We start from the raw sequence: 21,718 nt of genomic DNA, 5'->3' as shown, positions 1-21,718 counted from the left end.
ATAACTCCAGTCCTGCTGTGCGAGCGCAAGTACTAAGCCCCCCCTCCCCGGCCCCGGCCCCGACCCACTTTGCCTCACTCTGCCACCGCCACCGAGAACCCGCTCCTAGTCCACGTCGCTCCCACAAGCAGGCTGAGGGGACACAGAAACCCACCCCCGGGGGCGCAGCCTGAAATACTCGCAGATTTCTTTTCATTGTCTGCGCCGCCCACTGATATCCCCTCAGCCTTTCCTTCAGCAGCCTCGGACCCTGGAGGAGCTCAAGTGCGCACCCCCCCTGGGCTGCCTTCCCTCCATTCCTGGGACCCCGGAGGAGCTCAAGGGCGCCCCTCCCTGGGCGCGGGGGCATCTGCTTATTCCCAAGTTTTGCCTTTTATAAACCACAGTGTGCAGGGGATTGAGGAATGCATTTTAAGAAAGATTACCGGGGGGCTCAGCTCTCTGTACCGTGGGGGAGGGGGCGCAGGAGGGGCTTGATTTTACCTGCAGCTCTTCTGACAGCTGAGCATGGTGCAAGCAGGCCGCACTGCTGCAAGCTCCAATGATATGCTGCAAATACCCCGGCCCTAGCAGCCCCCACAACTCGGCAGCAGGAGGTGAGGTCACCCGCAGCAGGAATCGATCTCGGTGAGGGGCAGGACAGACAAGGGCAGGACGAGACAGTGGTGCTAGGGAGAGACTGGAGGGCTGGAAAGAGAGTGAGTGAGGGAGAGAGAGGGGCAGCTGTACTGAAAGAGACCGCAAGGAGCAAGAGAGAGAGAGGGGCTGGGGAGAGAGAGGGGCTGGGGAGAGACAGTTTGGGCGGAGAGAGACAGTGAGGGGCTGACAAGAGAGGGGCTGGGGAGAGACAGTGGAGGCGCAGAGATACCATGAGAGGCAGGACAGAGAGGGGGTCTGGGGGAGACAGTAGGGGTAGGAGGAGAGAGAGGGGCTGGGGAGAGACAGTGGGGATGGAGAGACAGAGGGTTCGACGAGAAGATTGTCGAGATGTCACTGACAGACTTGGGGCATAGACCGGGAGAGAGGGGGCCAAGGAAAGAGTGAGGGAGAGCCAGAGACGGTGAACAGGGCTCAGGGCAGGAGCAAGGGCAGGATAAGGGCAGTGTAGGGTTAGAGAAGGGACAGGGAGCATGGGCAAGGTGCAGTAACAGCATGTCCGGGAGCCAGGAGTTGGGACAGGGAGCAGAGGCAGAAAGGCAGACATGTTGGGCAGAACAAGGGATAGGGGGGAGTGCAGCGATAGAGGACAGTGGTGAGCAGGGCAGGTACAGGTGCAGGGACCTTAGCCATGGATATGCAGTGAGTAGGGAGTGGGACAGAGGCAGGGCCTGTGGCACAGAACCGGACAGACAGGGGGTACTGGAAGCACGGAGTGAGAGCAGGGGAGGACAGAGAGCAGAAACAGGTGACAGAGTGCAGGGGGCGATAGCATGGGCATGGGGCAGTTAGAGGTCACCGGAAGCACCTCTCAAGCTGGTCCATTCTGAGCCTGTGCTGACTGAACCAGAGGTGGGCTGGACCACAATGTGCTTTTTCACTGGCCTCTGTGTGCTCTTCAGGGACACAGGCAGCTCTGGCTTCCCAGCTCTGGCCTCTCCACAGTGAGGCCTTGACTGTTTCATGGTGTCGTTTGGCCACTCAGGATGTTATGTATGGTTGTTTTGTGGTCTGTTTGTGTGACAATTTTATTGGTTGGTAGTCTGTGCCAATGCTTGTCTGTGGGTTTTTGGCTATTTGTGTGCCGATTTTATTGGCTGGTGGGCTGCTTTTTATTGTAAATTTTTCTGATAGTACCAAATATTGCCTGCTGCAAGCGCAAATAGCCAAGTAGTCTTCCATACCTTGAAAAACACCGTCCTACAACATGTCTAAGTTTTACTTATTTTGCAAATGTGGGCCACTTTTTTTGAGCTATTTCATTAGCCTGCCCTATATTTAATAACATAACCGGTCTAGTTGCAAAGCACACGATTACCCGAAGGTGTCCTGGGGCTGAATAACAGATGTTTATTGTTACCCAACTCAAGGCTATTCATTATATCGACCTCAAATGGATGAAGGGATGAGTGGACCTGCTGGGATTTAAACCTGTGACCATGAGATCAAGCACAGGCCCCTGCAGTGGCTGCTTTAGTGCAGTGAGCCATCACACACGGCTTATGGGGCTGCTTTTAATTTGGTGCCAGAGCCTCTTTTCTGTCCCATTCCGACAAGCATCAGTCTCCGCTTGCACAGCTTGTGCTTTTATTGTGTCACTGTTGTGGCTTGTGCTTTAGCTTTTTGTCTCACTGTGCTGCAGAAGGCAGTGCACAGGTAAAAAGGGAAAAAAAGTTGTTTCTTTCAGTGTTATTGTTTTGAAGCCACAGTATGGGGTCCTTGGGCTCTGAAGAAATAGGCTTAACGTCAATAAAACTGGGCGGGGGAGGTCGCCCGAAAAGTGCGCGAGTTGCTTGGGGTTTAGTAGCTCACGACGATTTTCACTGACCAGAAGTAGCTCACACTACACAAAAGGTTGGAGACCCCTGGTCTAGCATGTCTAGCTCGGCATCTTCAACGGTATCCAATGAACAAGTACCAGGCAATGAAACTGATGCAAACAGAAGAATTCCTTTTTAGGGGACATGCGCCTCATGTTGCAACAACGATACTGGGAGCAGAATCGCCCAACCCCACAATTCCAACCACGGAGAGGAAGAGGAAGGGGAAGGCAATGGCCAGAAAGAAATACAACAGAAGAGGAAAAAGGAGCAAGTGGTGGAACAGAGAGAACAGGGGTGGAAACGAGGAACATGCGACAGAGACGGAAGTAACACCTGATGAGTTACAAGTAATAAACTTATCGAGCAGACAGTTAACAGTTACGGAAACATCTTTACTCAAAAGGGGTATAAACTTTTGTCCGAAAAGTCACATGAATTTAGCCCAGGTCAGGATTGATATATACCTGTACATCAGGAAAATCAAATTGGCAAAAGCCTTTAAGGAGAAGATGCTAAAGGAGAAAACATCCAATCAAATGGAAACAAATGATGAAAACCTACAAATAAAGGATGCAGAAGGGTTTCTGACTCTAACGAACATTGATCAAAATCCAACGGATGAATTATCTTTATCACAAGCGGTAACTCAATGTGGGGCTGGTTTAAGTGGAAAAAAAACAAAATCAAGATTTTAACCACAGTTGAATCCGGGAAACAAAGTGGATTTATTTCAGGAAGCTGTAATCCAAGACCTCTATAAACTTAAATGGAATTATGACCAGGATAATCTAACAAAGGAAGAACGGATGGCACTAAAAAAACCTGTCAGAGGATGACAAGATAGAAATAAAAGTCGCCAACAAGGGCGGAAACGTGATAATCATGGATCGAAGCGCATACATGATAGAAGCTCATCGGCAATTAAGGAATAACAACCAGTATGAAAAACTTAAGCAGAATTCAGCAATGGAAATAAAGAACAAAATCGATGACAAACTGAGTGTATGGACAGCAAAAGGACTCATTGATGAAACTGAGAGGAAATTTCTCACTGTAACACACCCTATAATGGCAACTATATACTTCTTGCCAAAGATACATAAAGATCAGAAAAAAACCCCGGGAAGACCAATAATATCCGCCAAGGATCATTATTGGAACCGATGGCGGAATATATAGATCACTTCTTACGACCATTTGTTGCAAACCTAAACGCATACATTCAGGACACGAGTGATCTGCTGCGAACCTTACTGGATACACCTTGGCAAGAATCTTATCACCTGATTGCAATGGATGTAATCGGGTTGTATACCAACATTGACAATGAGATGGGGACGAAAGCATGTAATTTTTTCTTAAAGGAGAGAAATCTGGAATTCAGTAGCCACAACAAGATGCTACTGGAAATGATCACAATATGCTTGGAAGAGAACATTTTCACATTTGGAGGAGAAATTTTCAAACAACGGAACGGGACAGCAATGGGATTTTCTTTTAGTCCCTCCTACGCATGTCTCACTATGGGATGGTGGGAGCAAGAAATAGCATGGGATTCGACATATGAAACATCAGTCAATAAAATCGTGAGCTGGAAGAGGTTTATTGACGATTTATTAATAATCTGGGATGGTACAGAAGCAGAATTCCAGGAATATTTCCAAATAATAAATAACAGTGTCACAAATTTGAAATTCACTTACAATATGAGTAAAGAAAGAATCATTTTCCTGGACACTGAAATTTATATCAAGGATCAGCATATTCATACAACTCTTCACAGAAAGTCAACCTCTACCAATGCCACTCTTGAAGCCACCAGCTTCCACCAAAAAACATTACTGAATAGCATACCGTACGGAGAATTTTTGAGAGTCTGTCGGATATGCAGTGAACAAGACCAGTGGGAAATAAACATCATGGAGAGATTTATAAAAAGAAAATACCCAGAACAAATTGTAAGAAAGAGTTTAACTAGAACGAGGATAAAGACACGAGAGGAATGTCTAAAGAGAAAAAGGAAAAAATCGTTTGATGATGGATTTCTCTCAAGAAAGTGAAAAAATAGGCAAAATCCTAAGAAGGAATTGGAAACTGTTACAGTTGGACAACACAGTGAAGGAAATCGTGGGAAATCATCCAACTATAACATATAGACGTGCCAGAAATTTGAAGGACCATTTGATTAATAGTCACTTTCAAAAGAAAAGACAAGATGATTGGCTCAAGACCAAAGGGTTCGTGAAATGCTACGGATGCAAAATGTGCCAAATAGCTAAGCAAACAAAAGAGATAACCTTAGCTAACAAGAAGAAGTGGCAGATCAGACAGTGCATCACCTGTAAAACTCCATTTACTGTTTATGTAGTTGAGTGCCCGTGCCCAATGCAATATGTTGGCAGCACAACAGTGGAATAAAAAAATCGAATATTGCAACACATGCGGGCAACAATCCACAAGGACCGCTCGAATGCCATAGCTAAACATATGGAACAATTCCATCAGGGAGACTGGCAAAAAATGAAATTCTATGGCATACAAACAATCCCCAAGGGAGAACGTGGGGGTGATCGGTAGAGAAGATTAAGGCAAGCAGAATCGAGATTCATCATCAACCTGAGGACCCTGCATCCGAATGGATTAAATCAATCGGAGGAGTTATATGTGCACTTATAAAAATGGAAAAAATTGAAAAAAGTGAAAAAGAGTTCTATGATGAATAATGAAAACTGTGATAAAGTGGTTGGAGGATAAGTTAGCTTATTGGAAGGCATAACAACTAAATATGTAAGCCTATTGGAAGGGAGTGTTTGTACGAGAAAAACACAAATAAAGGAACAGTATTATTGAAAAAAACTTGGTAGAAAACATCAATATGTGCACCAACAAGGTTGACTTTTGTTAAAAACAACATTAATTAATTAATTAATTAATTGTGTGCTTATATAGCGCTGGAATCACTCCCGAAGGGGTACCTCCGCGCTTCGACCGCTGTGAAACCCTTCCTGGCTTCCCTGAGAGATGGTCCCTTAATGGGTATCTCCAGGGTGAGACCAGGCATCCCCGGCGGTCTGGTGGGGCCGTTAGTGAAGATGAGGCAAGCTAGTGCCCAGAGTTGCCGAGTGTGATCGCTGATCAGAGTGGGCACCGAGGCGAGAGAATTATCGAGTCCGCTGACCCTGGTCCAGAAACCTGCCGCGTCGGGAATCGAACCCTGGTCCCGGGCCGTCCTCTGCTCTCGGGTCTGCCGCCTCTAACCAGTGATGAAAACATGAAAACTACAAGGACCATAATCCTTGGGAACATGTGACAGGAAATGAGAGAAATGAAAAAATGTAACCTTTTAAAAAACACAGGGGTGGGGCAAACCTGTTGATCGTGAGCAAGGTGGCGACACACCGAAACACGTAGATCATATGCGCTATTGCCCTGTGTAACTAAAAGCAATAAAAGGAGATTGCTGTAAAACTCTAACTGGTTGTGCGACCCGTTTTTTCCCCTGGGAAAAGTTGTTGGAATATATATATATATATATATATTTTGTCCCAAAGGTTGCCCATAACTTCAAAGACCACAATGCCTTGCCGCACGCCCACATGGGCAGGACTCGAGTAATCACAGGAAATAAAAGCACGTGCATACAATTAAAGCCGTTTGTTTCTCGTTCGTGAAAGTCAGTGAACAAGCTGTAAAGGCGAAACGCGTCTGGCATCACACAGGAGAGAAGTGTGACAGACTGAGGAGCTGCTACCGGTGGCACGAGTGCGGTAACCCCCTCCTGTGTGGCATTCCTACATGGGCAACCTTTGGGACATAATTTAATGTGGCTGGCCTCAGTCACGGGAATGCCCTGCCGCTGCTTCTGGCGGTTCTTCACCGTTCATGCAACTCGAGCGGTGTCAAGAAGGAGGAGGGCCTGAGCCACTGGCAGGTATCGGCAGAACATCAGCGCTGTCAACCCTTGTTTCCACCCACTGGGGAGAACATTGAAAACGCAGCAACAAGGGCAACCACGGAGATTTTGCACTATCGAGTTGGGCAAGATTAACTTCAAAGACCACAATGCCTTGCCGCACGCCCACATGGGCAGGACTCGAGTAATCACAGGAAATAAAAGCACGTGCATACAATTAAAGCCGTTTGTTTCTCGTTCGTGAAAGTCAGTGAACAAGCTGTAAAGGCGAAACGCGTCTGGCATCACACAGGAGAGAAGTGTGACAGACTGAGGAGCTGCTACCGGTGGCACGAGTGCGGTATCCCCCTCCTGTGTGGCATTCCTACATGGGCAACCTTTGGGACATAATATATATATATATATATATATATATATATATATATATATATATATATATATATATATATATATATGTATATTTTTTTTTTACTTCCTCTAAATAGTCAGTTTGATCATCTTCTCGGCGCTCCGCCAGGGCAGTTACCAACCCCGGTGGGGCAGATCCGACCGCCTCACAAAACCATCCAATCAGTAGTCGCGACGGGCGGTGCGTACAAAAGGCAGGGACTTAATCAACGCGAGCTTATGACCTGCACTTACTGGGAATTCCTCGTTCATGGGAAATAATTGCAATCCCTATCACAAACGGGGTCCAGCGGGTTACCCTCAACTGTCAGCGAAGGGTAGACACATGCTGATCCGTTTAGTGTAGCGCACACGCAGCCCCGGACATCTAAGCGCATCACAGACCTATTATTGCTCGATGTCGTGTGGCTGAATGCCACTTGTCCCCCTAAGAAGTTGGACGCTCACATATTCAAAACGTTTCTCCCTTGATTAGATCAATTCTTTCTTTAGCGTGCTTTCATTCTGATATATGCAACAAAGAGAAAGCGAGTTTGTGTGGAAAATACATTAATACTTGGTTTAAATACAAATACCCTTCAACTGCAACAATCTCCCTTTTTTGCCCAAGTCTATATTTAGTGAGGTGTGACCAACCCGCCAATTCACAAATGTATATGAAAATATAATGTTTTTCTTCCTACTCTACCCCTTCATGGTTCCAGAAAGAGAAACAACCATTCTCTCGCTTGACAAAGGAAGCCTAGTCACTGCCTGTCTGCTCCATACAGATAAACTTGGCCAAGTTAGGTAGTCCAGTTTTGTTAACCTTAGTTCATACTCGGGCCAACATTCATCTTGGCAGTTTCATGGTACCTGTGTGATCATCAAGCTTCTCTGCTCCATGACGGGCCTACAGATGTAAAACTGTTGCTGGTGCACCTAATAAATAGGTGAGAAATAAAGAATAAAGAATCAAAACTGGGAAAGAAAGATGTACCACTTGGGCATATCAAAGAGGAATTGTATGTAGAAATGAGGCCAGACGTGATCTCCTACCTGTTTTGGCTTTGACAAGTGTAAAGAAAATGATACTCTAGCAAAGAGAATATCCTAGAGAATTCAAATGTTGTCACATACTGAGTCTGATGTATCATATGAAATGGCGGCAAGGATATAGCAGTTGAAGGACTGGGCTCTTTTCACTGTAGCAATTTCTTTAATCATTTTCTTTGGGTGCTTTAATCTTTATCCACCTCCCATGCCTCATTTGAATTGCTAACTTAAATACTTAACTCATTTGAATGCGTGAAGGTCAGATTTATTCAAAAGATGTCAGTTGTAAGAAGCAATAAAATAAATTGCTATGAGTCTTGCTACAACCTGGCTCACTTAAACTTTCGCTGCAAGATTAATTTTACTTGACATACTGAAGTGTAACTCTATGTTTCTCATGCCTATTTTGCATCCATACACGTTTTCTCCCCGGGTTTAGTGCACACACCAACATTACTTCATGCTCAAAGGGAAATAACATTTCAAGGTAATGTATTACCTTGTCCCTTTGTTGGATAAAGGTTTCTCTCCAGACACATGCCTATTTTTGAAGGAGGATCCAGTCAGATTTACGAAATTCAAAGTTCTTGATTTTACTGGGATTCATTTAATACATCCCACCATGTTTAGCTCCATCTGTTTCAAATTCAGTTATATCTCATGATATCAAGTTCAAACAACGTTACTGTGGCCACCTGGGCCATAAAAGTACAAACAAATAAAAACAAGTAATATATACATAAGAATTTACATTTTGACAAAAAACAGGCACAGTTCATAAAAGCATAACTACAAGCCAAATTAAAAAATTAACAACAATCTAAAAAATATAAGTGTTAGTCACAACATTATGTGCGAAAAAACAATAACTTTATGGGAGGAATATCGTAATTAATACATCAAAAGGATGCCTAATTGGTAATACATACATCATCATGCTAATTGCAGCCGGAAAAGACCGTCCTCCTAAGTACCCACATAGCACCCAAGAACTTAGCAACAGAAATAGCAAAAACCGGGGGTTCAATCCACCCTAAGTGTGCGAAGGGCAACAGAATGGCTGTGTACACCTAACAGCCTACACATGGGAGCTAATCAGGTTCTGTGGGGGAGGCATAGGATGGGTACACAAAGAAAATGTGTAGTACACTCTCCTCCAGAGGATTGCAAACAAGATATGCAGCAGCTCCCCCTCTGGCCCAGTTGGAAGAGAATGCTCTCAGCGGTAGGGTGCCCCCTTGAAACTGAAAAAATAAGTTCCTGTCCAGTATAACAGACACCTGGTCCCAGAAATGCTCAAACCCAGAAGGGGGCTTGAACTAAATCATTTGTTAACTTGGCACAAGTGATATGAATCAGTCTCCCACTACCACACCCCAAACAACCCATTGAACGAAGGAAAGAATTAATGCTAATTTTAATCAGGTGATAACCTCCCAGTTCACAGCTTTAAAACATTTCAGCTGGTGAACAAAACTACAGTTTACCACATTCTACCAGCACTCCTTACAGTAGCAATCACTACCCATAAGACAATCGCCATAGTTTGATTCTTTCACTTTTAAACCTCAGTCTGGAGTTCAAATGCATATTTTGTAGAGGTTTCATGAACAAATTACGTTCACTGCGGGGGTGGATAGTTATGTTCCACCCAGCCCATGTGACAGCCACTCCCATCATTCAGTATCATTAAAAAGACAACACAGACGCCTACGCCTCCATAGTGCTGTCTAAACACTGAAGTCACTGTGGCAACAGTCCAGGTATGGCTATTGGAATATGAAACACGGAGGTAAACTCACTGTAGGTGCCTCATTGTCGCTTGCGAAAAATATGATTTTGTGACAGCAAAACAGGGAGTCACAATACTCACATTTTAGATTGTATTTAGATGCAGTGGTAACTGATTCCCAAAGGGGAAGTCATCAAAGTGGGCCAACTTCCCTTTTGAGGACCATGCAATGCCTAGGCGGTCTGAGGACAACAGACAGCTCCCAGCAGCTGCACCGCTGTTTTTTATCCAAATGGAAAAGATGTTTTTAAGCAGCACCAGTACTTTTAATAGGCTGCATATAAAACAAAAATATTTCTTGTTCAGAATTAGAAATTCGGGGTGGAGGTCTGCTGTCCCTCACACGTGGCCCTCCATACTTTCACAGATCTTGTATGTCGTTACAACGCATGCCTTCATTCCTTTACCACACAACCTGCACCATGAATTCCACGCACATCTTTAGCACACATATGCTTCTTCTACACATGTCTTTGCAACAAAATTGTAAGTATAAATCAGGCAAGTAGATATATATATATATAATATATATATATATATATATATATATATATATATCACAAAGTTGCGCCGGTGAATGAGCCACAGACTCTGCAAGGCGGGTCAGTGCAACGGTACCGGTGCTCCCACGTGTAAAATCCAACACACCTCCAAACTTTCCTAAAAGTAAGGAACACTTACACCATGCTGCAGGTTCAAAACGATGCTTTCATTTCATGTAGAAAGCTTGTACAGGTTCAACAAAGCCCAACGCGTTTCTCCTCCATAAGAGGCTTGATCACGGGTGCGTACAAGACATACTGACCAATAAGGAATTCAAGAGTTTTACTGAAACTAACGTTACTCTTACTCTTGGATTTCTCTATAGACCCTTGGCCCCGTCCTGTGATACTCCTATCCAGTAATCAAGCATTTCTAGCAGTGTATCTTATCCTAATATGTTTTCTGCTCTTAACGATGCAGAAAACGTTGATTGACTTAATGGGGGTTTATTACCGGCTAAGTCTGTAATGTAGAGAAGTTCTGGTCCCCACAATGACCACTGAAGGTCCACAGGCTTTAGGAACGATGGGGGAGTCGTTTCTCCGCTTTATGGTACTGACTTTCTCCTTAAAGTACTGTCTTTGAGCATTGCAGGGACACATATCCAACTTGGAAATGAGGATTGGTTGGGTTTTGTTTTAGGGTATGAGCTGATTTGCTGTCAGGAGACATGGCCTCTAGCAGATTTACATATAAACTGGTATCGCTCTAATTTCAATTCTGCCATACCCTCTACTTCTGGGAGGCCCAGGGGAGACTTGGCAGCTTTGATTTTTCAAAATTGTAGCAAGGTGAAACTTAAGCCGCTAAATTCCTCTCCCTAGTTCCAACTATTGGTGATAACTGGGCTAGGTACAGTGGATATTATGGTGGTTAACTTTTACCATAATGTATTGACCATGGAAACTCCCAAGTTGTTGATAATTTAATTGAGGAAATTGTGATAGTAAGCACTCCCAGCTACTCCATGTACATCCTTTGGGCAGGGGATTTTAACTACTCATTATGCGATTTTAGTAAATGATGGTGGTCAGGAAAATGAAGCTGGTCAGGCAGTAACCCATTTTAGACACTCACAGTATTAGAATGCTTCAAATAACAATATCACCTCCACCAATTTAGTTTTCATGTTTGATTGCGTGAAAGATAACCCCTTAGCTTATCCTAATTTTTTACGGGGCACCAAATTAAGTATAATTGATTTTATGTTCATTTCTAGTAATTATAGTCCAGTTAAATATGACATACAGGGAAATACAGGGGAGAGATTGTGCCAATCAAAATAGGCAGGGAAAACCTCAGCTTAATATTTAGTTGTTTGTCAGCCGCTTATTAGAGATTTTGAGACATTGTGTCAAGTTGTATCATCTGAGTTAACAGCTAAACGCCCCACTCATTCTTCCCAACCTTTTCGCTGGCTCGATAGTGCATGTAGCAAAGTGCATAAACAACTAAGGGAAGCTCTCCACTTTGTTCCAAGAAACAGGGTCATGGTTAGCGCAGCTAGGAACACTTAGAAGGCCAAACTTGAAATTAGGAAGGGTGAGCTTAGAAATAACGTGTGGTCTGACTTACAGGTAGCTTAGGAATTCACAGAAGTTTTGGGAAGTTGTCAACCGCCCACTGTTCACTGAGGGACATGAAACTAAAATTGATTTGTTTGATTGCAGGAACAGTGTGGGCTGCACTGTTTTCATGCATTTTCAACCCCCTGTATAAAGAAATTGAGACTGAAGAAGGGGGTGTGCTTACACCTAGGGTTATGGAACAGGCCTCCCAATTTAGTCAATCAATCATGGTTAAGGAGGTGGAGTCAGCGATTGCCCAGGGTATGTGCAGGAGAGCCCAAGGCCTGGATGGAGTCCTGTTTGATCTCTTTAAAAATAATCCTGATCTTTGGGGTTTCAATTCTCACTAACATCCTTAGGGCCACTGTTCTTGGCCCCCTCCCCACTTCATGGAAAGAAGCATTGTGGTCCATATTTTTGATAAAAGAGCCAGAAATTACCTGGAGTGTTACAGACCGATTTCCTTGAAAAATGCCACAGCCAAGGCCCTGTGCTGCGGCAAAAAATCCTGGTCTTTGGGGTTTCAATTCTCACTAACCTCTTTAGGGGCATATTTCTTGGCCCTCTCCACACTTCATGGAAAGAGGCATTGTGGTCCGTATTTTTGGAAAAAAGAGACAGAAATTACCTGGAGTGTTACAGACCTATTTCCTTGAAGGATGCCACAGCTAAGGTCCTGTGCTGCAGCAACAAATGATGGAGAAAATGCTGAATGAATCAAACATTCACACCCAGTCAAGAGACCTGGGTAAATCCCTTGTTCTTTTGCTCACTACTCCACCCCGGTTTGGACCCAGACAAATGCAAATCAGTCTTGACCCTGTTCCTCACGGGAACAATACAGCCCACGCTGCCGAACAAAAAAAACAATGGATTTAGGCCCATATCTGCACTGGATTGAATGTTTCACATTGATCAGCATTCTATCCATCAAGTGTTCTTTTTGTATTTGTCACCCCGAGTGAAACGGGTATGCCCAGACATGGGTCCCATGCTCTCCATGCCACTGGAGTCAAACTAGCCTGGATGATGAGGGTGAAACCCCGAAACTGGTACCAGGATGCTTGCTTCCGTTCCAGGGAGGACCTGGCCTGGCAGTTCGGGCTGGATTGTTCCCATTAGGAGCAGGGTCAAGACTGATTTGCATATTGCTGGGTTTAAACTTCAATGGCATGGGGAGCAAAACAGCAATGGATTTAGGCCCAGATCTCTGTACTGGGGTGAATGCTTGACATTGATCAGCATTCTGTCCATCAATTGTTCTTTTTGCAAAAGCCAAGGACCTGGAGTGGCTGCTCTTAGCTCGATTGGGAATATGGACTAGCGAAAACAACATGCTTTCAAGGATCCAATATGGGTTCAGACAAGGTCGAGGAACAGTTGAGCAGTGTCTGAATTTAGAGGCTAGTTTTCAGCAAGTACACAAAGTCCATGAAGTGCTCATTACATCTGGCCTTCATGGCCCTGTTGTGTGCTTGTGACACCGTAAATCACAGCCTGCAGCACATGCCTCAATACAAAAAATACACTTTGCAACAGCCTTGAAGGCGGTCGCATTGTAATTCCCATGGGCGGACTGCGGACAGCAATTCGGGCGGTCCCATTCCCAATATGATGGCGATGGCGATATGTTGGCGGTGGACGAAAGTCTGACTGCCATCATAATGATGCCCTTTGTATTGGTTTGAGGCCCAAAGTTAACAAAATCGAAAACCTTTTATTTGCATGGAAGTTACACGTTTTTGCTATCTGGGGATCCTCTTTAAAAACCAATTGACACAGAACCCCTCTTATCTCTAAGGGTGCAGCAAGTTACCAGGGCAGTAGAAGCTCTTTTTCTCCTTGCAATGAAGCTCGGCCAGAAGCGCGCTAGGGAAATGACAATGCTATACATAGCCAAATGCATTTCATTTGCTAATTGTGGGACTGGAGTATGGGGCATACTGAATGCTCAAAGCTCCAACTTGTTGTGAATGCTTTCTTAGGAGGCTTTTGATGGTCCCCCAAGGGTCTCTTTTCGTCATTCTGAAGTTGGTCTGAATTATCTAGAAGATTGCATAGGTCTTCGGCCTTTAATACTATGGGTCAAATTATGGTGTACAGCGGAACTAGAATTGTCCAGGCAACATTTTTAAGATTGTTTGTCCATATATAACTCAGAGAACATTCCCTGGTTTGGATATGTTAACTGTGATTTTAGCAATTTGGGCAAAATTGCTTACTTAGATGACCCAGTTCACATTCCATCTCTGGCTAAAGCCCAAATTGAGGCAGCTAATTGGAAAAGGGCATTAGCCAACCGCTAGAGTTCAACTCTCAGGAAACTGTTTTTGAATGAGCCCAATGATACCCCTTCCATTACAGTGATGCAATTTTACATGTTGTTTGTTTTAAACTATAAATATAGGTCTGGGATGTTCTCATATGATTCTGTTAATCAAGGCAACATTCAAACTGCAATACTGACGAGAAAACTGACAGATCAATGAATTCCACAGGTGGAATATGTGGGAGTACAAATTAAAATTAATGTAGATGAAGCAGACAAACCTTATTATGAACCACTGTTAAAAATGCATAGATTTTATGAGGAGGAGAGATTATTTTACCATCTTCCTCATGAAGAGATTCAACATTTTATTTTATTTATTATTTTATAGAGTTTTATATAGCGCGAACTCGACCCGAATCAGGCATCAGAGCGCTTTACATAGCACCAGTTGCATTACACATGTGGACACATTCATTTTTGTTAGGCTCAGGGAGATTACGTGATTTGCCCAGAATCACAAGAGTTTGGATGAGTTTGTAATCCAAATGTATATACCTCATAGGTTTATTATCACTGTTTATTACAGCTTAGATTTCTTATACTCTAAAAGGCAGTTATAGGCAGCCTTCTCTGGGGTATCAGAAGCCTCATCGGGTATTATGGTTCTTAAAGCTCCCCTACCTCAGGGAGTTAACATTGGATTTAGGCCTTCATTTACTATACGTGAAATTGGTTGATAAATTGAAGTGCCTTTGGATTTTTGATTGTGAATCTCCTGAAAGCCCTATTTCTGTTCAGAATGTGAATTATTGGTGTTTTAAGTGAGTTGTATAGAAATTACATCTGAGGATGCATAAAGTACATTCAAATATGTAAAATTATGAAATTTCCTAGAACTACGATAGCTGGGATACTTTTCTTGCGGAGTTGCGCAATGGCCTCCATGGTGACGACCCCCCCTCAAATGTGCAGCCTGGGAAATGCACTTATCTATGCTCAGTTGTCTCATTGTTCCTCCTGATACATGTGGTGGATGCAGGCCTGCTACACCTATTGTAGTTACAGTTTTGCCTTTTTGCGAATCAGACAATTGTATGTTTCGTCAATATATAGGCCCACCTGTTCATTCATCCTAGATAACAGCTGTCAAATAATGACGATGTCAAAGCTGCTCTATCGTCAATATAGTTGCACTGTGAGGTGGTATGGTAAATTGCCTTCTATGTTCAAACTGTGCAGAATGCCTTATAAGCTGTTAAACGTATTTGAAAATGTCAAAATGTAAATAAAATAGGTTAAAAAAATATGGCATGAAAAACAGTAACTTTTAAGCTTAGCAATAGGTGGAACAGGCAATCCTTAGATGAAGATCATCAGAAAAAATTGACAGTTCCAATTGCAGGTTTTAAAATTTTGCAGATCAGCGATCTCGACATACAAAAGACTAACACATATTGGGGGCAACATTTCGAATTTTAAGGGAACCGAAAATCCTCCAGTTTCCGGAATATACCCTAAATACAGAATAGAATTCACCAGCTAAAATTCCTCCACAATGCAATTCCTGTTGGGAGGACATTCAGTCAAAGGGTTCTACTTTGTGTTTAGAGTGACCTCCGGAAATTCGAAGATTTTCAGTTTACATCAAGCCCTAAATAAGACCCTCAGCTACAATGGACTTTCCCCTTCAAGAATTTTCATTGAACATAATCTTCACATAAGTTACTGTTGTGATCTGGCTTTGATGATTTTCAAGTGAGTGTGTGTTATTGGTGGAGTCTATTGGGCACTCATAGGATTTTCATTATATGTCACCTAAGTTGGTTTGAAGGAAATGCTGCATAAGCCCTCCAAGTCCATAAAGTGAAGCCAATAATGTGTCTACTATTTGCACTTTATGAGGCCTCTGCTTTATGGATATTCGAAACAAATATTTGCTAAATTACCCATACAGGGCGGAATTTAAATTGATTGCCACAACTGTGATGTTAGGAAGACTACCGACAATACCATTAAAATGTCAAGGTTGATATTTGTCACTATTGATGTTTCATATATATGCACAGCTCACGTTGAGGCCAACACACCCTGACCAAGATTGTAGGTTCTTCAGGCTCGACTAATTGAATATTTTAGTCTAGAATTTGACTTTTTTTTTTTTTAAAGCTAATGGACATTTTCCAAACATCTATGATAAGTGTGGGTAGCTGGTTGAATATTTTAATGAGAACCTGTAAAATGAGAGTTATTTCTTGAAATATGATATTCTAATGAAAGCAGTTGGCAATTTGATAGATGTCTGTTTTTTATTGTGTTTTGGATATAGATTTCTAAAAACCTGTTTCTTCTTTAATACGATGATATTAGTCTCAAGTGCTTGTGCAACCTAACTGTTCATAGAAATTTAATGATGAAAAATATAGTTATGTGCGTTTGAATTTCTAATTCATTATGTAAGGACATTTAATGATAATTCTTGTTGTGTAGAGACACATTTAAAATTCCTTTTCATTGTGAATAATAGCGAGAAAGTGATTTATAGATGATGATGTTGCACTTTATAAGCTCTTTGTAATATAATTTACTATATGTATGGCATTGACTTGATGCCTTTTATGTGTTAATTTGTTATTATAGTTCAATATGAATGCATTATTTTTATAGAGATTGCTGTTATAAAGTTAGAAAAACTAAATAATAGATATCTTCTTTATTTTTACTTTTCACTAGCTGTTACAGCTGTGACCATCAATGAGCTCAGTACAGAGGCTCTTTTCAAAGTGAAAGGGAGCACGACAACTATACCGTGTACATATGTACTGGATGCTGCAGCAACTGGCAACCTCGACATTGAGTGGGCTCTCATGAACCCTGACCCGTCTGGCCTCGACACTGTGGTGAGTACTCTTGTTTCACTTTTTTGTGAGTACAGAACCTATGAGAAGGAATGGATTAAGTGGATAGAAAGGGGCATCTAAAATAAACCCACAGCAGTCACTTCAATCAATGCTGCCCTGGTAACTGCTGCAAACAGCTCTGGAAAAATGTGTTGGTACTAGCTTTCTACTGCACTGAGTGAATGTAGAGGGTGAGCATGAATGAGTGAGTTTGCGCATCTCCAGAAGAATTTGTAGGATTTAGTGGCTCATAAACTGTATTTTGCAGTACGTTAAGTAGTATTTCAGTAACTACTACTAAAGTACTACAAAATTCTATTCACAAACATACAAGAGTAAATCTCCTCTACCACCCCTACCTTTTCCAAGAAAATATCCTCACAATTGTAGGTTTACTACTAAGGGGCCGATTATGATATCGGTCGGAAAGGCTCCGAACAGCATTCGGTTCGTCCAAATTCGTGCCGGACTCCCGATTTCCGACCGACTCTGAAGCAATTCCAACCGATTACAATGGTTGGAAACCATTCGGACTGTTCAACTCGGTTCCGACTCTTGTCCAAACGCATTCAGAGACACAGAGTCGGTCGGAGCCAACTCGTGCGTCTCTATGGACCGGGTTTCCAACCGAGCAATTACGATTTCGGATTTGGACAGCCTTTCCGAATTGGTCTGTCCGACATGGATCGGTTGTCAGAATCTGACTTTTGGGGCTCAGAATAGCCCCCCCCCCTTCACCTGGAGGCCTCTGGTTGGAGCCCGTGGGGTTACTCATGGGTCCCCTCTTTTCAACCTTGCAGGGTGTGGCAGGCACCAAGGGGTGCCCGCCACAGGGTGCACGGTTTTCTGCAACCACCCTTTTTTCCAATGGAAGCCTGTGTTGTCAGTCGAAACACAGGTTCCCATTGAAGTCAATGGGAATCTGACCAAATGATGTTCGGAAACATCGTAATCAGTCAGTCAGACTCCCTGATTTCGATTCGGTCCGAAACAGTTCTGAGACAGAGTCAATTGGAATGCTTTCCGACCGACATCGCAATGAGCCCCTTAGTAGTCAATGTGAGATGAACCACATCAGTGGTTGGAGAAAGGGGCATACTGACAACTAAATGGGAGGAGTAAGGAGGGGTTTGGGGAGTGGTATGAGGGGGGGAGGGGGCGAAATGCATCCACCCAAAAAGAAGTAAGCTATTCACAAACTGCACTTCTAAAGTTACTACAGCCAAAAATGGATCCAAAACAATAGTAAATTACTTAGAGCTGGAGTAAGTCCAGCACCACATATGGCCAATCACTGGTACTGCAAATTACCTCCCATGGAAAATAATCGCGATAGGAACTTAAAATAAAATCCCGTAGAAAATAATGGCAAATTAATATACATTTTTAAAAATATTAAATAATCTAAATAAACATAATTTAATGTTAAAAAATAAAACATATATATTACTTATTTAAAAAATATTTGCCAACCTTCTTAGCATGTGTATATTAAGGTGCCACCTTTTAAAAAAGATAATTAAATTACTTTTAATTAGTTCTACACATCAGATGTAATCATTATTAATGCATAATACAGTATAAAAACATTTTTTATTGTGAGTGGGAATTTATTTTATAATTTAAACTTCAGAAAAACTATTTTTATGTAATTTAACACAATTAAATTAAATACATATTTAATTGAAAATTAAGTCGAGTGCTGTAGCATTTTTTAAATGTTGTTATAAATTTAAAATAAATATCGAAAACTAATTTACATTAAAATTTAACATAAAATATTTTTACTAATTTGTTTTAGTTAAATAAACTTTTTTACTATTCCATATATTGTACCATAGGAAGATTTCATATTCATGGTGGACATCTCCCAAAGCTTATTGAACTTTATTAAGACATTTGTAAATAAGCTGACATACCTTTTCTATTCAGAGAAGGAGGAAGTATCATATACGCACTTTTTCAAAACAGTGTGTAAAGGAGAACAAATATTAGCCAAATTAGTACAAAATAAAAAACCCAGAGGACAGGTACAATTGACATATTTTCTCTTACTAACCATTGTGGACGAAATAATTGTCTTCTTGAGTCACTTAGATCGTGGCAAGACAACAAAATAAGAACTAGGGCTTGTACATTGTACAGTTGAATTTGGTTGCTTAGGTCTCTATCAGGGCATTTTTTAATGAATCCTATAAGTAGTATTATGGGGTTGTTTTTTATCAGATGGTAAAATGTTAGAGTATTTATGATATGACATGTACTGTAGTTGTGTTTTTTTCACTTTTATCTCCTTGTATGCTGCTATGAATACTGCCATATACATTTGAATACCATTTAGTTTAGAAATATTTTATCTGCTAGTCTTTCTGTATGTAAACTGAATTCTATGAGTACTTTTCAAGGACTCTTGAATTTGTTATCCTGCTCGAGCACTTGCAGTTTATGCCATCTTTTATGCTGCTACTTATGGTGCATTGTATATATCTATTGAGTATCTTAAAACTTTTTTATTTTATCTTTCAATGAATAGAACTTATTTCTTTCATTTCACATCCCCGAAATGCACAGCTGACGTGGCCTATGAATTTTATGGTGCAATTTGCTTTGCCCCGCTCTTGTTAACTTTGTAAGTTTAAGGAACCTGAAATTCGTTATGTAATCACATCCTACCTCATTTTAATCCTAAAGTAATTATGAGTCTTGTACTATTTTATGAAAATTGTAATCACTGATGTATTGTGGATTTTATCAGTTTGTTTTTAAGTATTGACAGATTTGGTAAAAGTGGAGTTGATTATATGCGTTTTTATGTGGAACTTCTCTAAGCTCTAAATCATAATAAATATTTGAACTGAAGCATTCACAATTTTACCAATTCTGGTAGACCTGGGAACGCGTCAGAATGCTATGCCACTCCAGGGGAGCCATAAAAAGGGGAAATATATTTTTTTCTCTTTGTTTTTTACGTCTTTCCACGAGGGGTTTGGATTGCAACAAATGGCCTAAAACAAGATTTTTTAAGAGACAAGGGAACCCAAAAAGGATCGGTCAGGGACCTTGGGAACTAACTTATTACAAGAGACAGTGGTCCCTGAATTAGTACAAAATATATGTAAAATGAAAATAGCCTAAATCAGTACTAATTTTTAGCCCATGTCTAGCCGGACAAGGGCTAACTTAATATGCAAAATAAATGAAATTTAAACAAAAATGCGAGTCAAATAACAGTGGGATACACACTGTATCCGTGAACCCACATATATCAGACAAACAAACAGAGTAAAAGGCTCAGGCAGTATGTAGTTGTTTCAATAAAAAAATACAAAGATAGCGAAACAACAGTTATTGGAAGGTCACCTTTACACATGCGTTTTGATCCTTTACAGAAAGATATAGGATCATCATCAGGAATGACAAATAAAGTGCCTCAAAACAATTGCCTGTGAATTATTGTATATATATACACATAGAAATGAAAATGGGAGAGAAAAGCATACCCTCACTCCAGCACCTGCAGCCCTTCACGCACAGCCTGTATTAGTTTCTAAGTGCTGCTTCACTTTTCCCGCTGGCCTTTGCATCCCTACCACTTTGGAAACTATCCCGCAATTGAAGACTTTTATTTAAGTTGGCCACGCATCAACAATTAAACTCAACCTTAGTTCATGGGTAAGTCCTTCCTCTCCTTCCATGCATTTTTCACCACTTGCTCTTAATTGCCGCTGAAACTGTCCTTATCTAACCCACAGGTCCTTGACTGTTGGCAATCAGGTCGCGCCCACTCTAGCCCATGCCACACGGGCTAAACTGGAGGTATACTGTATTCTTCAAAGCTGCATATTAGATCCCACGCGTAATGCATTGGCACTCTTAAGATGTCACCTCTCTTCATCACCACACCAGTTGCATATGTATAGCTCATGCCGGCACGATTGTTGAGCTACTGTCACAGTGCTGCTGAGTACTTTCCACAATCCCTTCACCCTATTTCACAACAACACTAGTTCCAACATCCGTCCGATTAACGAAACACTCTCACGATTATTCAACTCTCGTAAGGGGCAGACATGGCACCTTTCCAAATGCCTGCATGACTGTTACGACCACCGCACACGTCACCTGGAATCTCGAAGTTAGGCACCTTGCCTTTTCCACACGCCAACTGGCACACTTAACCGCTGTGTTGATCCACTTACTTTTACGCCAAACTACCGTGGTTATCTATGTTCTCGGGATCATTTACCCCTGACTGACATTATGTATATTTCCCTTTTTTTTCCCATTTCTCTCCCATTTTCCTTTCTATGTGTATAAATATACAGTAATTCACAGGCAATTGTTTTCAGGCACTTTATTTGACAGTCCTGATGATGATCCTTTATCTTTCTGTAAAGGATCGAAACGCCGTCAATACAATTGTCAACCTTATACACAGCGATTCTCATTTATAATGTGTGTAAAGGTGACCTTCCAATAACTGTTGTTTCGCTATCTTTGTATTTCCTTATTGAAACAACTACATACTGTCTGAGCCTTTTACTCTGTTTGTTTGTCTAATATGTGGGTTCACGGATACAGGCTTGTATCCCACTGTTATTTGACTCGCATTTATGTTTAAATTTCAATTATTTTGCATATTAAATTCGCCCTTGTCCGGGTGGACATGGGCTAAAATATAGTACTGATTGAGGCTATTTTCATTTTACATATATTTTATACTAACTCAAGGACCACTGTCTCTTGTAATAAACTAAAACAAGAATTGACATTTTATTAAAACTGCTTGCTTTGTCAATTTTTTTGTACA

At 41.7% G+C, this 21,718-nt stretch overlaps 1 protein-coding gene across 1 annotated transcript in view; it reads left to right on the top strand.

The window, feature by feature from the left end:
* Positions 1-21,718, top strand: part of LOC147673967 (coxsackievirus and adenovirus receptor-like) — a 162,837-nt gene that overhangs the window by 66,804 nt on the left and 74,315 nt on the right. Inside the window, exon 2 of the mRNA XM_086945055.1 lies at positions 16,742-16,908. Coding sequence (XP_086801181.1) covers positions 16,742-16,908 — 167 coding nt within the window. The remainder of the gene's footprint in view (positions 1-16,741; positions 16,909-21,718) is intronic.

Source organism: Lissotriton vulgaris, chromosome 12, assembly GCF_964263255.1.
Source record: "Lissotriton vulgaris chromosome 12, aLisVul1.2, whole genome shotgun sequence".
In the NCBI taxonomy this organism is placed as follows: Eukaryota; Metazoa; Chordata; class Amphibia; order Caudata; family Salamandridae; genus Lissotriton; species Lissotriton vulgaris.
Note: the sequence above shows the minus strand (reverse complement) of the source record. Positions and strands in the feature narration are given on the sequence as shown.